The sequence below is a fragment of the Phasianus colchicus genome, chromosome 6 (assembly GCF_987193195.1).
Source record: "Phasianus colchicus chromosome 6, bPhaCol1.hap1.1, whole genome shotgun sequence".
Classification (NCBI taxonomy): domain Eukaryota; kingdom Metazoa; phylum Chordata; class Aves; order Galliformes; family Phasianidae; genus Phasianus; species Phasianus colchicus.
This window is the reverse complement of record NC_143441.1, coordinates 52,792,465-52,809,343: the sequence shown is the minus strand read 5'-3', so window position 1 is coordinate 52,809,343 and position 16,879 is coordinate 52,792,465. Positions and strand designations below refer to the sequence as shown.

The following is a 16,879-nucleotide window of genomic DNA, read 5'->3' as shown; positions in this document are numbered from 1 at the left end:
TAATTAGAGTGCTCATGCTTCAGAGTCGAATTCAGATGCAGCAGGGATTTCTCCTTCCAGCTGCATTTAAAAACCCAGACAGTGTTAAGGCTCTTGCTGAGCTGTGTCTTGTCTGAGGGTGATTCAGTTCTTCACGTTAAGCTCCAGACCTGGCCATGTGAAGAGCTGTTACAAAGTTGTTCTTGATTTGATACCAGAGGAATATTGCAGTTATAAGGAGAACCAAGGGTTAGAGGTAAGTTGTCCCGTCTGGGGAGTGATGTCCAGTGACTGTGAGCATTTAGGGAAGAGCCTCTGTGTCACAGGATTGTTTGAGTTGGAGGGGATGGGCTGCCCAGCTGCAAACAGGGACACTTGCAGCTCCACTGAGTGCTCAGACCCCTCCCAGCCTTCCTCAGGGGGACCAGAGGAGGAAATGTGATGAGAAAACACCCTGGGTTGGGATAAGGCAGAGGGATGATCACCACTTACTGTCAGGCAGAACAGACCCAGCCACAGGTGGTGAATCACAGAGGATCAGACACACGGAATCATAGAGTGGTTGGGGTTGGAAGGGACCTTTAAATCATGTATTTCCAACCCCCTGCTGTAGGCAGGGACACCTCCCAGCAGAGCAGGCTGCTCACAGCCCCATGCAGCCTGGCCTTGGGTGCTTCCAGGGAGGGGGAAGATTCTCTTTTCTTTACACTCACAGAGCTCTCCCAACTTTCTAGCCTGTGGCTGTAACATCTTTTACCTGACTTTTTGCTAACAGTGTAATTATTAAAATTACATCAAACCAGGCAAAATGTCCACCAGAGGCTTTGTGTCCCAACCATGGGAGTTTTGTCACCGACTTTTATTGCAGATCTTTTTGTTTCACTGAAGCCCATTCACTGACAGTGCTCTGGTGCCATGCAGAAATGCTGTGGTGGCAGTGCCCATTCTGAGCATGGCTTCATTTGGAGCTGTAAGCTATTAATGAGAGCTGGTGGAAGGCATTGTGAGTCCGTGTGCCTCTCCCACCTGGAGATGTGCAGCATTACATGGGCTGTCTCATGCCATGTGTGAAGCTCTGTGTATCCCATGTCAGGTGTCTGTGTGTCTGTGTGCATTCTCCTGCCTGTTCTGTTTGGCACTGTCTACACACAGCTTTGCAAGCCTGGTTATAAAAAGAAACTGGATGGGACTGTTTTGAATTTCTTTTCGTAGACAGAATCTGCTCCTCCTGGGGCTGAACTGCTGCAGCAAGAGGTTGTGTGGTTTTATAGTGAGGTGCTCCCCTATTTGCATCTCCCCTGGGCACGCTCTGTCCAGAACGTTGGATTGCTAATGAATAATGAGCAGCCACAGTGCTGTCTGTGTTACAACCAGACACCTATTTAAAAGCTTGGTAGTATTCTGAGGGCTTCTGATTCTGAGCATAAAGTTGATAATCTGGTGTCCTGATTTCTGTCCAGACACAGAACAGAATGGCTACAGCTAGCTGCAGGTGTGGCTGGTAACCATGAAATGCATGTAAAGCAAAGCTCTGTGTTTTATTCTCAGCACCTAGCAGCAGTGGAGGAAAGGAAAATCAAGTCCCTGGTTGCTCTCCTGGTGGAAACGCAGATGAAGAAGCTGGAGATAAAGCTTCGCCATTTCGAGGAGCTGGAAACCATTATGGACCGAGAGAAAGAGGCAGTAAGTACTGGGATGCTGATCTGAGATGGGGCTCAGTACTACCAAGACTTCATGTGTGCTGACAGCAGCTGCAGCTTTGCTCCCTGTTGTGCAGCAATTTCTACCCCAGCTGGAATTTGCTGTTCCCCTGTGCTGTGCTGTTTGAGCCCTCCCCGTTGTGCAGAATCTTCCCTTTACCATAAGCAGCAAACTGGGGACATCATAGATTTGTTTCCTAATTGTTACTTGTGCCATGTGAGCTTTGTGCAGGCCTTGTGACCTGGCTGATAACTGACATAAGCACAGCAGCTTTCTGGAAAGAGAATGCAGTGTTGGGCACCTGGCTTCCCCAGAGGGGTGGGGAGCCAGTGCTGTCTGCCTTCTCTTCCTGACCTGCTCTGGAGGTTTGGTTTTAAGTGTGCACCTCCTGTTTTTGGAGGATATCCTGGGAAGAATCCTCCAGGTGAGGTGCCATCCAGCTGCTTGTTGTAGGCAGGGATTTGTGTGAGCAGGGGAAGGCAGCACAGGGAAGCAGTGATATCAGATGAGAAGAGGGGACTGCTGGTAGCAACCATGGATGTGTCATAGAATCACAGAATGGCCTGGGTTGCAAAGGACTCATCCATTTCCAACCCCCTGCTGTGTGCAGGGTCACCAGCCAGCAGCCCAGGCTGCCCAGAGCCACATCCAGCCTGGCCTTGAATGCCTGCAGGGATGGGGCATCCACAGCCTCCTTGGGCAACCTGTTCCAGTGCCTCACCACCCTCTGGGTGAAAAACTTCCTCCTCATATCCAACCCAAACCTCCCCTGTCTCACTTTAAAACCATTCCCCCTTGTCCTCTCACCATCCACGCCCACAAACAGCCGTTCCCCCTCCTGTTTATACATTCCCTTTGGGTACATCTGGCAGTGAGGTGGAACTGGAGGAGCTGGGCAAGAAAGCAAAGCATTGCTGACTTGTCTTCAGTCTGGTGGATGGTGAGGTGGGGCCAGCTGGGAATGGCAGCACCATTGGGAGTGACTGGTGCAGCCCAGGCTGGGATTGGTGATAGTAACACTGCTGGGGATGGCTCATGGGTACCTGCATCTCCTAAAGTCAGGGTACAACAGGAGAAGATGCTGGCTGTGCCTGGCAGGGTCTGACTGGTGGATGCCCCATCCCTGCAGGCATTCAAGGCCAGGCTGGATGTGGCTCTGGGCAGCCTGGTCTGCTGGTTGGCGACCTGCACACAGCAGGGGGTTGGAATGAGATAAGCATCGTGGTCCTTTGCAACCCAGGCCATTCTATGATTTATTCTGTGACTGCACACCTTCCTTCCCATTATAGTTCCATGGGCTTTTGCTGGAGCAGTTCCTCTCCAGCTATTACAGAGCTGACCCAAAACTGTAACCAGGCAGCAGTCCATGTGTGTGTTATTCTCTCTTACCTTGCAGTTCTGCCAATAGGCAATTGCTCTAGATGTGCTGAAGATATTGACTGGTCATTCTAGGAGTTGTCACGTTTGCCCTGCCATGTGAGTTTAATGGAATTTACATCCTGGCTGTGGCATTAATCACACTGATGGGGTTTGACAAGCTGTGGTCTTTTGTTGCAGCAGAATGTCAGCAGGATTGGCTGGATTGCTCAGCATCCTCCACCACCTCAGTGCAGTGTCTGCCCCGACACTGATTGGCAGTGCTGGAAATGGACCTAACTATTCTGAAAAGGTTCTCCCTAGCTTTATTTGGGGATATGTTCTATTAGTGACAGGGTTTTTCCACTTTCAGGCATGTGACATTTCCCTTCTTAAAAACGTGCATACAGATTTTTTCCTCCTTGGCTTTCTGGCAGCTAAATGTGGTCTTTTCACCTGTCACTGTGGATATTGGGTGGAACAATTAAAGCAAAAAGCCCTTAGTGCTGTTGCACGCTGTGCAGATGCCCTTATTTGCTGCTGTGTTACAGCAAAGATAAGTGTTGGAAGAAATGTGTGCTGCAGACTGCGCTGTGGAAGGTGATGGGCAAAACAAATTGACTCAGTGTTTAAGCTGAAGCAATTTCAGTGCTGCCAACTCTGATTGTGTGCAATGGGGATCCTGTTGGAGGGAGCCTCGTTGGCCCAGAATTTATCATCACACACGAATGCTTTTCTTTACCATTTCTGTATAGGGAGGAGTTATTTTCTGAAGAAGGAATTGTCGTACAGACTGTTGTATGAGCACATATATATACAGAGTGGTTGTAAGAGTGCCTCTAATGGTGAATCACTTTGCAGCAGCACCGAAATGTGTTGCCACAAACCTGAGGGCTGTGGGGAGAGTTGTGCCCGTGGCTGTGTGCCTGAATGTGAGGTGTAAGGAAGGGGGTCATGGGTGGGCTGAGCTGTGTGTGCTCGTCCTGCTGGGCCGCCCTGCTTTGCTCCTGCAGGTCCTGCAGCACACAGAAGCAGACTGCTGGGGCTTTCCCACTGGGAAGTGTGCTGGTACCAGTTGCCTTTATTCTGCTCTGGTCTTCCACTGGTTGTCTGCAGTCCTGTGCTAAGCTCATGGCCACGGGTGCAGGAAGGACCTGGAGGTCCTGGTGGATGAAAAACTGACCATGAGCCAGCAGTGTGCTCTTGCAGCTTGGAAGGCCAATGGTATCCTGGGCTCCATCAGCAGAGGGGTGGCCAGCAGGGACAGGGAGGTGATTGTCCCTCTCTGCTCTGCCCTCATAGGGCCCAAACTGCAGCACTGCATCCAGGTCTGGGGCCCCCAGTACAAGAAAGACAGGGAGCTGTTGGAGAGGGTGCAGAGGAGCCACAAAGATGATCAGGGGCTGCAGCACCTCCACTACAAAGACAGGCTGAGGGAGCTGGGCTTGTTCAGCGTGGAGAACAGAAGGCTGTGGGGTGAATCATTGCAGCCTTCAGCACCTCAAGGGAGCCTACAGACAGGAGGGGAGTCAGCTCTTGGGAAGGGGAGATAACAGCAGGACAAGGGGAAATGGTTGGAAGTTGAGGGAGGGCAGATTTCAGTTGGATGTGAGGGGGAAGTTGTTTGCTGTGAGAGTGGTGAGGTGCTGGAACAGCTGCCCAGAGAGGCTGTGGATGCCCCGTCCATCCGTGCAGGTGTTGAAGGCCAGGTTGGATGGGGCCCTGGGCAGCCTGGGCTGCTGTGAAATGTGGAGGTTGGTGGCCCTGCATTGGTGGGGGGTTGGAGCTTCGTGATCCTTGAGGTCCCTTCCAACCCAAGGCATTCTGTGGTTCTATGAGGAGCCTAACACAGAAGTGTCTGACTGGGCTCTGCATGGTTTCAGCACAAGCCTGCATCATAACTTGTATGTAGGAACCTTTTTCCTCTGTCCAACCATCTTTTCTCACAAACCACGACACGGTAGGGTGCCATGGAGAGAGCACAGCAGCAGAGTAAGTGAACACAACAAGTGTGGGTTAGCAGTGCTTTGAGCTTCAGGTCACTTGCAGCAGCTCCTTTCTGAACCTCCTGCCACCTACCGACTCTGTTGCCATACATGCACCATTACACCATTGGTGTCTGTGTCTCCTCATTTCATCCAGTTCCTCCCCCTAACCTGTCCCATTGGGCAAGGACAAAGGGCTCATGGCAGCATGAAGAATCACATTGTGGTCCTTGTGCTCTGACAAACAGCCCCTGACCAGCAGGATGCATTATTCATCAGCTCTGTCCCCATCTGGTTCTGCTGCTGAATGCATGCTCTGTAGTGGAATTTGGTTCTCATCCGTGTTTTGTCAGCACTCACACGGGCAGCACAAAGCATGGGGGGCTCTGGGATTCCTGGAGGGCATCCCTGAAATGTGCAGCTCCTCGGCAACGCTGCCCACATCGGTCACAGAGTGCAGCTTCAGCACCCCTCCAAACCTGGCACATGAGTAGCAGACATAGGGCTGGTTTCTTAACAGTCATAGAAATGCATTATGATTCTTAATTAAGAGTCATAGAATGGCCTGTGGTCCTTGCAAAGGAGCACAGTGCTCATCCAGTTCCAACCCCTGCTGTGTGCAGGTCACCAACCAGCAGCCCAGGCTGCCCAGAGCCACATCCAGCCTGGCCTTGGATGCCTGCAGGGATGGGGCATCCACAGCCTCCTTGGGCAACCTGTTCCAGTGCCTCACCACCCTCTGGTGGAAAAACTTCCTCCTCATATCCAACCCAAACCTCCCCTGTCTCACTTTAAAACCATTCCCCCTTGTCCTCTCACCATCCACCCTCACAAACAGCCGTTCCCCCTCCTGTTTATCTGCTCCCTTCAAGTACTGAAGGCCACACTGAGGTCTCCCTGCAGCCTTCTCTTCTCCAAGCTGAACCATCCCAGTTCCCTCAACCTTTCCTCATAGAGCTGCACGGTTTCTGCTAGAATTGCACCAATGCTGAATGCTCTGTCCAATTTATTACCAAGTAGTGTGCTAATTGTGGTACTGCAAGAGTCTTTAGGATGAAATGAGGTGAGTTCATTGGGTGCAGCTGGGAGATGGCGTGTGCCCACCGCTGCACACAGGACAGGTGTGTTTCTGCTCCAGGTGCCCAATGAAACGCTGTCAGTTTGCAGTTCTGACCCGTTCCCTTTGTGTTTCTGCCCCCAGTTAGAGCAGCAGAGGCAGCAGCTGCTGACGGAGCGCCAGAACTTCCACATGGAGCAGCTGAAATACGCTGAGCTCCGCGCCCGGCAGCAAATGGAGCAGCAGCACAGCCAGAATTCCCAGCAGCCACACCAGCACTCCGGGCCCGGGCTGAACCCGCTGGGCACAGCAGCTCACCAGGGCCTCCTGCCCCACCAGCAGCCCCCGCCGTACCCTATGATGCACCACCAGATGCCTCCGCCCCACCCCCCCCAGCCAGGTAAGGATCCAAGCGTCGCCACCCATGAGAGAGGGAAGGGAGAGGGGGAGGTCTCCCTTCCCGCTGTCAGGCGGTGTCAGGACGGATGAAACACACACAGTTCCATAGGAGCCCATGCCGTGCTCCCGGGGAGTGATGGGCGCTGCCTGGCTGAGCCGTGGGCTTTTTCCAAAGCTCTGAGTGGAAAAAACAAAGGAGGTAAAACTGAAGCTGCCACCGAGTGTCATTTCCAAATGTCTTTCAGCCTGTTTGTATTTCCTTAGACTTTTTCATGCCAGGCAATCTCTGCTCCTTCAACAGCAATCATTCGCTCTGATTTTCTCCAGTTCATGACCTGTCTGATCGGATAAAAGCTTAAGGGGAAGGACACGAGCTGAGGAGCAGAGCAGGAAGCTCCTGAGGCACTTCTCCATGGCAGGAGGTGTGACTGTGCTGTGCTCCACGCCTTGCTCAGGGCTCCCAGCTCCTGCCCCGTGGCTGTGCTGCTGTCAGCTGGGAATCACAGAGCTGTGTTGGTCGGAGGAGTGGCTGGAAGCACAGCAGCAGGGCAGGTTGCTGGGGTTGTCCCATGGAGGTTTGGATGTCTTTGGGATGAAGATATTCCTAACATTGAGGGGTGGGGAAGCAGAGAGGCCAAGTGATGGTGCAGGACCAGCTTGGGAAGCAGCATTCCTGCCATTTATTCCAAACTACATGTGCTTCACTGCAGGACAGGTAGCTCTGCTTCTAAGAAACAAAGCTGCTAAGTTTTACCTTTATTAATGCAGTTCTACCTTAAAACCATTTACTGTGAAAAGGGATTGGGACTGTCCAGTGTTGTACTTGTGCTGGGAAGGAGCTTATGGGAATTAGAAAGGAAGGCTTTGCTGTGCCTGCTGAGTGCTGCTGAAATCATTTCAAGCGAAAAAAAACCACCTGGAACGTCTGAACCTGGTTGGGTGGCAGGGAGGGAGCACAGCTTCTGTCAGTTCTCAGCTGCTGGACCAAAAGCATTCTAAAAGATGACCGGTGGGTTATTAATTAAACATCTTCCTTATGGTTTTGTGATAAAATAGGCTCTGGTTTGGATTGGAGTGATGTTGTAGCCTGGTTGGTCTTTTTTTATGCCGTATTGATTACTTAGTTTGTTCATTTAGTGCAACGAAGAACCGTTCTGTGCAGTGGAGAAGGGGCAAATTGAAAGTGGTTTGTAGGAGGGGGCCATACAGTGTGCCATCAGACCAGTCTTACAGGCTGCTATTGAGACTGGAAGCATGACAAGATAACGTGCTTTGTTGCATTCATTAGGGGGCTAATAAAGCTTTGTTTCTAATATACTTGCATCCTCAGTTCACATCATGCCTTATTACTTCAGCCCCACCAGAGTCATCCAGGCCCTCCATGTCTCCAGCAATCCCTTCAGTGTGCATTACAGGGAGTGCAGTGCTGCTAATTACTGAGCACACCTCTCTTTCCAATCCGATTAAAGTTGGTCAGTAGATTGACCCCCCCTCCTGTTGGGTGATGGTGGAGCATTGTGCAGGAGTGGGGCAAGGAGAGCAAACCAGGGAGTTCACAGCTCGCTCCAGTGAGCTCAGCTCTTGTGTGCTGAGCCAGGCTGGGGTTGTGCCATAGGAGGGACCCTGCAGTCTGCAGATATGGTGACCCAGAAGCTCTCCTGGCTTTCTGTTTGGGTACTTTGAGTTTTCCACTGTTCAGCTTTCCTTCCTCACCATCAGAGCATCACAGTGTGGTTGTGCTGTGCAGATGGTGCACACGCAGCCATGATCTGCAGCAGTCCTGCTGGAACCCTCAGGCACTCAGCAGCTGTGTTCTGCACGCACACACACACACACACACACACTCACACACACACACACTCACACACACACACACACACACACACACACACAGCCCATGGGCTGCATGCATTAGGAAAAAATAATCAGCTCCATCACATCAGATTGCTCGTGTTCTGTCTGTGGTAAAACAACAGAGCTGCTATCACAGTGTGTGTATCTTCCTCCCTTATGCTTTCCTGGGGTGACTGTGATGTGTTTATTTGTGTAAATCTTGGCAAGTGAGCAGTAAAATAGTTTAATGCATTGATTAGGAGTTGGGGCTCAACTTTGAGTCTCACTGGGGGCACCAGGCAGGATGCTGGCATGGGTTTGGGTCTCAGCTTTGGGTCTCAGCTTTGGGTCTCGTTGGTGTCAGCAGGTAGGTAGGTAGGATGCTGGTGTGGGTTTGGCTCTCCTTTGAGTCTCATGGCTGTCACCAGGCAAGCTGCTGGCCTTAAGGGTGGTGAAAAGTGGAGCTGTTGATTCATCAGCCTGTGAGCAAAATGCAAAGTCGAATGTCTTTACAGTGATTGACAGAAGCTGAAGAGATGGCAGGAAACAAAGCAGAAGAAAGATCTGAGAGGCATTTATAGACAGAAGGAGGGAAAGCTGCTGCTTACAGCATGCCTGGGTTTGAGGCAGAAGCAGGCTGGGCTCAAAAACAAACTTGCCCAGTTTTTCTGTTTCTGGCCTTGCAGCTGGTCGTGTCATAGGAGCACGTGGCTGACTTCTCTTTGTGCACATCTGGTTGTCCATGGGGTGCCCAGCAGTGCTGTGTACACGTGGTGCTGGTGGTGCAGCATTCATGCATGATTCTGGGCTTGTGAGCTGTAGCAGGAGATTGGGGCAGGTGGGCTGAGAGCTCTCCATTGGCTGTGTCACACAGGAGCAGGGTGTGCAGGAGGACCCTGCAGGTTGCTTTGGGTGCCACATGGGATGCTGGCTGCTGCCTTCTTCCCGACTCACACCATCCTGCTTCATGGCTGCAGAGTTCCTGTAGGTGTGGGCAGCTCCCAGCTCCTCCCAGGGATGCATTATTGAAGGTGTGTTAATATTTCAGCACAGGAAAGGCATGGAGAGGGTCAGGAGGAGGACATCAGGATGCTCAGAGGATCGGAGCAGCTCTGCAAAGGAGAGCTGGGAGCTGATTGTGTTCAAACTGGAGGAGACGAGGCTCTGAGGTGACCACCTTGTGGCCCTTCCAGTACATAAAGGGAGCTTATAAGTGGGAGGGAGAGTGACTTTTTGCACAGGCAGATAATGACAGGACAAGGGGGAACAGCTTTAAGCTAAAAGAAGGAGATTTAGGTGGGATGTGAGGAGGAAACTCTACCCAGAGGTGGAGAGATGCTGGCACTGCTCTGAGCTGTGGGTGCCCCATCCCTGGAGGTGCCCAAGGTCATGGCTGGGCCCTGGGCAGCCTGAGCTGGGGGGCAGGGGAGGAGCTGGGGGCTTGGGGTTCCTTCCAGCCCAGCCACTCTATGGCTCTGGGATCTTGAAGGACCCGTCCAACCCATCCCACCCCATCATTCTGTGGTTCTGGGATCTTGAGGGACCCTTCCAACCCACTGTGTTCTGTGGTTCTGTGGCTGGAAGGTTACTTGGTGTTGTGCACAAGGGCTGTCCTGGCTGGGATGGTGCATCTGGCTTCTTATACCGGGTGTGCACAATCACAGAGGTGCAGCAGTGACCATGGATGGGGGTAGTGTGTGACCCATCAGCACCAAGTGAGTTACGCTGGAGAGGAGTGACAGAAACATGGCGTGCAAGTGAAGTGGAAATTGTGCCTTTCTCCAGAGATGTGATGCTAAGTGAATTAGCATGCTTAATTATTCACAGTTCTCAGCTGGGGGTCGCCTGCTGCAGAGTGTGCTCAGTGCTGGGCACCTGATGGAGGCCATGCAGTGTGTCCAGGGAAAGGAGTGGAGGTTAGGGTTGGACTTTGGGATCTTTCAGTTTCTCCCACAAAGCTGCTCAGTGTTCAGCACTGCAGCCCCCTTTACATGGCTCGTTTAACAGATAGAGGCTCACCTAATTGGCATCAAGACTTTGGAGATTCATGTTCCTGGTGAGCTTCACTGCACCTTGGAGCCACAGCCTTGTTAACAGTGGAGCAGTGTGAAGCATGCATTGGAAAATGTCCCCAATCTGAAACGTGTGAAGGAATTGTCCTTCCCCTCTGCTAAGCTGCGTTCTGTTGAACCTCATGGCTTTCTCTCTCCCTGTGTCTGCTGCTTTTTCAGCTCTCCCCCTTATGTAGGTCACACTTCCATGTTTTACGCTTGAGCTGCTGTCTTGGAGCACTATCTCCAGTGAAATGAGATGAAGAAGCATGCCATCTCTATGAACTGCACCGTGCCGTTGCTGCAGTGGTGATGGTGATTTCCCCCTGGGTTGGCTGGGTGCTGCTTGGTTACCACTCAGCTTCAGCATTTTGGGGCTCTGTACATGATGACCGTTGCCCTTTGGGTACCCAGTGCTGACTGTAAGGCAGAATTGTCCCCTATCCCATCAGAGGGGCTCACACAGAACCTCTTTGGCTTTCGGTGCTGCTTAATTTTATACCTTCTAGAGAGAAGAAGGTGGAGAGCTTCCTCTGTTTGCTGGGTGGGCATTGGCACCAGATGTGGGGCACTGATGCTGTTGGAGTGGGTGAAGAAACAACATTTTAAGATCTCAGTGGAGCTTCAGAGCTCATGTGAGGTGTGGTTGAGCTCCATGTGTTCCCAGACAACAGTTCCATGAGCGTGGGGAGAGCCTTGGCTGTGCCCTGCTGCCCACTGCTCCACGCAGGGCAAGCTGGACCAGCACTGATGCTTTTGGCAGCAAATTCCTGCCACATCTGCTTCCATGGGTTATCTGAGCATTATTTGTTGACGTGCTTGAAGGCAGGGCTGCCATTCAGGAGGGCTGAGCCAGGCTGGAGGCGCGGGATGGCAGAAGTTCCACAACAAGAGATGCCAGGGGAGGACTTGTGGTCCCATTCCTGGAACACACGAGGTTTCAGCTGGGCATAAGGCCCCTTTCTTCTCATTAACTGGAGGAGTTAAGGATCCCTGGAAGCTTGGAACCTCATCCTGGGCTCCTGCCTCATGTTTCTGTAAAGACAGTGCCTCCAAGAGCAGCTCTGTGCCTGTGGGCTGAGGCTCCAGGAGCAGCCATGCATTGCTGTGGCTGGGCTGGGGAGATCCGAGTGCTCAGCAGAGGCACCCAGCATCTGGAACAGGTTTTCTCCTATTTTAATTATCCAGGAATTATTCCAGGAAGTGGAAGCATCGGTACAACCTTCCTTAGAGCTGTTCTGAAGCCAGACCTGAGTTAAGAGTCAGTAGTGCTGTGCCAGCATATCAACTCAATCCAGCATGGAGCTGGCACTGCTGGCTTGGGGTGCAGTGTGTGTGTGCAGAGTGTGTGTGTGCAGTGTGTGCAGTGTGTGTGTGCAGTGTGTGTGTGTGCAGTGTGTGTGTGCAGTGTGTGTGTGTGCAGTGTGTGTGTGCAGTGTGTGTGTGTGCAGTGTGTGTGTGCAGTGTGTGCGTGCAGTGTGTGCAGTGTGTGTGTGCAGTGTGTGTGTGCAGTGTGTGTGTGTGCAGTGTGTGTGTGTGCAGTGTGCAGTGTGTGTGTGTGCAGTGTGTGCTCTCAGGGCCCTCCCTATTGCAGGGCTCTGTCACAGGGCTTCATTTCACATCACTGCTTGGGGTGTGGGGTGGGATGGGCATTTCCAAAGTCAGCCCTGGGGCCCACTGCTGCTTTGCTCATGAAATACCGAACCTTTGTGGATGTGTGCAAAAGTGAATGTAATTGGATCGTGCAAAATGATGTCTCCAGATGAGGTTTTACAGCAGCGGTCTGCAATGTGTGTGTCCAGAGCTGTGTGATGACAGCAGTTTGTGTGCTGCTGTGACATGGAGGTCCCTTAAGAGCTGGTGGGATGTTTCCAATCCCTCCGTCACATCAGTGTTCTTTTAGTAGTGGAAATACCTCCGCAGTGCAATAATTAACTCAGTGATTTCATTACTCCCATTAGGTTAAGCCAGGAGGCAGAATGGCTGCTCTCGTTACTGTAGAGCAGTTCATGGCTAGATATGAGGAGGAAGTTTTTCAGCCAGAGGGTGGTGAGGCACTGGAACAGGTTGCCCAAGGAGGCTGTGGATGCCCCATCCCTGCAGGCATCCAAGGCCAGGCTGGATGTGGCTCTGGGCAGCCTGGGCTGCTGGTTGGTGACCTGCACACAGCAGGGGGTTGGAACTGGATGAGCACTGTGCTCCTTTGCAACCCAGGCCATTCTGTGACTCTATGATTTCCCTTTGCATAGATGGATACTAACTGCTCACAGCTCCCCATGTCTCACTGTGCCTTCTCCTCCCACAGGTCAGATGCCTGGGCCTGGCTCCTTGCTGCCCACACAGCCCATGCCGGGCCGGATGCTGCCAGGAGTGTCGGCCAACCTTCACCCCGCAGGCGCTGCCGCTCCACCCGGCATGGCACCCATGGCTGGTGGCCTCATGGGGCCCCGCGTCCCTATGGCAGCACCCAATGGCATGTGTAAGTGCTTCTGGTGTGCGGGCCTGCACCCAGTGCTTGGGGCTCTGAGTGCTCACCTCTCTGCTCTGCCCTCATAGGGCCCCATCTGCAGCACTGCGTCCAGGTCTGGGGCCCCAGTACAAGAAAGACAGGGAGCTGTTGGAGAGGGTGCAGAGGAGCCACAAAGATGATCAGGGGCTGCAGCACCTCCACTACAAAGACAGGCTGAGGGAGCTGGGCTTGTTCAGCATGGAGAAGAGAAGCTGCAGGGTGAATCATTGCAGCCTTCAGCACCTCAAGGGAGCCTACAGACAGGAGGGGAGTCAGCTCTTGGGAAGGGGAGATAACAGCAGGACAAGGGGAAATGGTTTGAAGTTGAGGGAGGGCGGATTTCAGCTGGATGTGAGGGGGAAGTTGTTTGCTGTGAGAGTGGTGAGGTGCTGGAACAGCTGCCCAGAGGCTGTGGATGCCCCGTCCATCCCTGAGGTGTTGAAGGCCAGGTTGGATGGGGCCCTGGGCAGCCTGGGCTGCTGTGAAATGTGGAGGTTGGTGGCCCTGCATTGGTGGGGGTTGGAGATTCATGATCCTTGAGGTCCCTTCCAACCCAAGGCATTCTGTGATGCTGTGCACACAGAGATTCACGAGCACAGGGGGGCTATAGTTGCCCTCAGTACCTCTCCCATAAAGAACTGGGGCCATCTGCCCCATTTGGGCTCTCACTGCAGGGAGCACTGCCTCAGTGCTGTCAGCCATGAGCACTGAGTGCTGTTTGTGTGGCTGCTGTTTGCTCTCTGTTCCCTGGTGCTCCCCTCAGTTCTCCTTCCATTTCTCTGGGCCTCCACCACGGGAATGCCTTTGTGTCAGCTTGTATTCCTGCAGCTCTTTACTCTGGTTTTCTTTTTCCTCCCCTGCTACCCAACTTTGTCATGTCCCATTAGCATCTCCTGTGCTGCATCCCCCACCCACTGCTCAGAGGTGGAGCGCAGCTGTGCTGCGGCGGGAGGGGAGGACAGGGGATCGTTCCAGCTTTCCTGCTCGTGCCCTCACTGTTCTGCCTGCTGTCCCCACAGATCCCCCCGCTGTGCAGCCGCCTCCGCCCGCAGAAGGGGTGACCCCCCCTCCAGCAGGAGCCCCGCCGGCCGCGGCCGCCCCGTAAGCATCCCGAGAGAAGGAACTTCTACAGCAACACAGTGGTGACCAAAAGAACTCCATTACTCTCCTCTACCCCGGAGGTTTCGCCCCCCGTTGTGTGCACACACCCACAGATGGGCACATTCACACACAGTCCCTTTCCCCGCTCCCCACTGTAGCCTGGCAGTCCTTGGCGCCCCTTTGGGACGTTGCCCATCGGAGATGCCACCACTGTCCCCGGGTTTGAGGTCCCTGCTGTGCTCTGCTTGCTCCCGGTGCCCCCAGCTCTGGTTTTATCCCCTCTTGGTGTTTTGATCTTTGGGTTCTCCTGGGCAGAGTGGGATAAAGCTGTGCGCTGAATGCATCAGCTGAGCGTTGGGATGCCCCACGCCTCCCCCCCACCTCTGAGCCAATGCTTTGGGTTCCCCAGGTGGAGAGAACAAAGCACCAAGAGTGGATCCCAAAGCAGGGGTTGGGGTGGGCAGCACAGCGGGGTGCAGGATGTGGGCCGTGCCATGCAGGCGGCTGTCGCTGAGGATGGCGGCGGGGCCTGGGGTGGCATCGCTGCCCTAATGGAAAAATATGGGCCTGGTGCGAATGAAGCCAGGAGCAAATCGATTGGAATGAAACCACTCAATGGTAGGAGTTTTCTTGCTCCAGTTTTTACCTTTCTTTTGCCTTTGGAGGCAGTAGTTGGACGTTCCCTCTGAGTAGTTTGGTGCCGTAGCCAACCGAGGAATAAAAAACGCCATTTTTAGTCCCTCTTTTTGGAGCATACGCTTTTTAATGTTTAAAATGAACAAAAAAAAAAAGTAGATAGGAAGCAGTGGTGGGTCGGGGGTCGGGTTGGGGGTTGGGTTGGGCTGTGGGCGCATCCCCTCCACGCTGCCCTCCCCACATCTCCGTGCTCACAGCACCGAAGGGCGGCGGTGGAGGATGGTGGTGAGGGTCGGTCACAGCCCCAAACCCACAGAACCACTCACATCCCCGGGTTCACAGCCACGGATCTGCTTTGGAGAGCACTCAGGTGCTCGACTCAGCACCAGTGGTTGACCTTCCCAACCATCTGCGGTCGCGTTGCTTCCAGCACATAGGAATGATGCATCCCTCTGCCAGGCCGGGAGCCCCCGCCTCCCACCTCCAGCCAGGGATCTCCTCCCATGGGCCCTTCCCCTGCGGGGGCGCTGGGGTGAGCTGGGGGTTCTGGTTCAGACCGTTTAGAATAACCTCAGGTTGTTTTTAGCGTGATCAACTTCAATCTAAAGGATCCAGATGGAGACTATTTTTTACTGTACTAGCAGTGATCTCGCAGAGTACCCCAACTCGACACTGTTGTGTTTCTGTATAAATAATCCACGTGCTGACTTTTTTCATCTGATCCTCTGTATAGGGCCGGTTTTATTCCTGCAGCCACACAGCCACCCGATTTTGTGAAATAAAACAAATGTTTTTGTACAAAGTTTGGGCTGCATTTGGAGTCTGTGTGCTGCAGCACTGCGCCGTGTCGGGTCGTGCTTTGGTACAGGTTGTGGTAGAATGGTTTGGGTTGGAAGGGACCCCAAAAGGCCGTGTGGTCCCACGCCCTGCAGTGCACAGAGACACCCACAGCTCCATCAGTGCTCAGAGCCCATCCCGACTGTGGGTGTCTGCAGGGATGGGGCATCCTGCAGCCTCACGTGTGGCTTTGCTGAACCCCCCGAGGTTCTCCTGTGCCCACTGCTGGGCTGCCCAGGTCCCTCTGATGGCATCCCATCCCTCAGGTGTTTCCATTGCATCGCACAGCTCTGTGTCACCCACACTGCTGAGGGTGCACTCAGTGCACTGCTGATGTCACTGTTGGAGATGGGATAGAGCACAGATCCCAGCACTGAGCCCTGAGGGACACCAGTGTCACTGCTCTCCATCCGGACACGGAGCTGCTGACCACCAGAGTGGTGGTACATCTCACAGCAGCGCCTCATCCACTGAACGGTCCCACCATCAAATCCACATCTTTCCCATATGGGGAGAAGGACATTGTGGGAGACCGTGTCGAAGGCCTCACTGAAATCCAGAGAGGTGATACCTGCAGCTCTTCCCTCATCCACTGCCACAGTGACACCATCACAGAAGGCCATGTTTGGCCAGACAGGCCCTGCCCTTGGGGAAGCCGTGCTGGCTGTGCCATGCCACAGGTTGCCCGAGGAGGTTGTGGATGCCCCATCCCTGGATGTGGCTCTGGGCAGCCTGGGCTGCTGGTTGGTGACCTGCACACAGCAGGGGGTCGGAACTGGATGAGCATTGTGCTCCTTTGCAACCCAGGCCATTCCATGGTCTGTGACTCCACGTGCCACAGCGCAGCTTCCAGCAGGAGCTGCTCCATGACCTCCCCCGGCACAGAGATGCAATGTGTGCCCACCCTCCGGTTCTGACCCACTCGCTCTGAGCGCGGCCGCTGTGAGCTTCGCTGCCCTCCGTCGGGGCCGCCCCGCAGCCATCGCTCCCCGCAGCCGATAAGGATTCTGATAAGCGGGGAGCTGCGGGATGGGCCGCACCCCGAGGCGGTGCGCACCGCTGCCGCCCCATCGCAGGGCTTTTGGCACCGTTCCCCCCGCGGCCCCTCGCCCCGTCCCCTTGGAGACGCATTCCGGGCCGGAGGTGCGGGGAATATTAAGCAGCGCAGCCCCTTCAAAACCCCTTTGAGAGGCACAGAGCGCGGTTTGTTCGCGGCGCGGTGAGCGCGGCCAGCACCGGGAGAAGGGAGCGCGGCCCCGCGCTGCAGGGGTTGGGCGCGGTGGATGGGGACCCCGACGCGCAGCCCCGACCCCGCACCGTCCGTCCTTTGCGTCGGGGGCGGCCCCGGGGGAACGAGGCGGCCGTGGGGCGGACGCTGCGGGTCCCGGGGTCGGCACTGAGGGAGGGGTCGGGTATCACCGATGTCACCGCCCGA

The 16,879-nt window shown here is 54.1% G+C and overlaps 1 protein-coding gene across 1 annotated transcript in view; it reads left to right on the top strand.

The window, feature by feature from the left end:
• The window catches only part of SMARCC1 (SWI/SNF related BAF chromatin remodeling complex subunit C1), a 70,586-nt gene extending 55,177 nt beyond the window's left edge, over positions 1 to 15,409 (top strand). Inside the window, exons 25-28 of the mRNA XM_090143287.1 lie at positions 1,528 to 1,662; positions 6,223 to 6,478; positions 12,667 to 12,840; positions 13,890 to 15,409. Coding sequence (XP_089999413.1) covers positions 1,528 to 1,662; positions 6,223 to 6,478; positions 12,667 to 12,840; positions 13,890 to 13,975 — 651 coding nt within the window. The 3' untranslated portion in view covers positions 13,976 to 15,409. The remainder of the gene's footprint in view (positions 1 to 1,527; positions 1,663 to 6,222; positions 6,479 to 12,666; positions 12,841 to 13,889) is intronic.
• Positions 15,410 to 16,879: the final 1,470 nt, after the last annotated feature.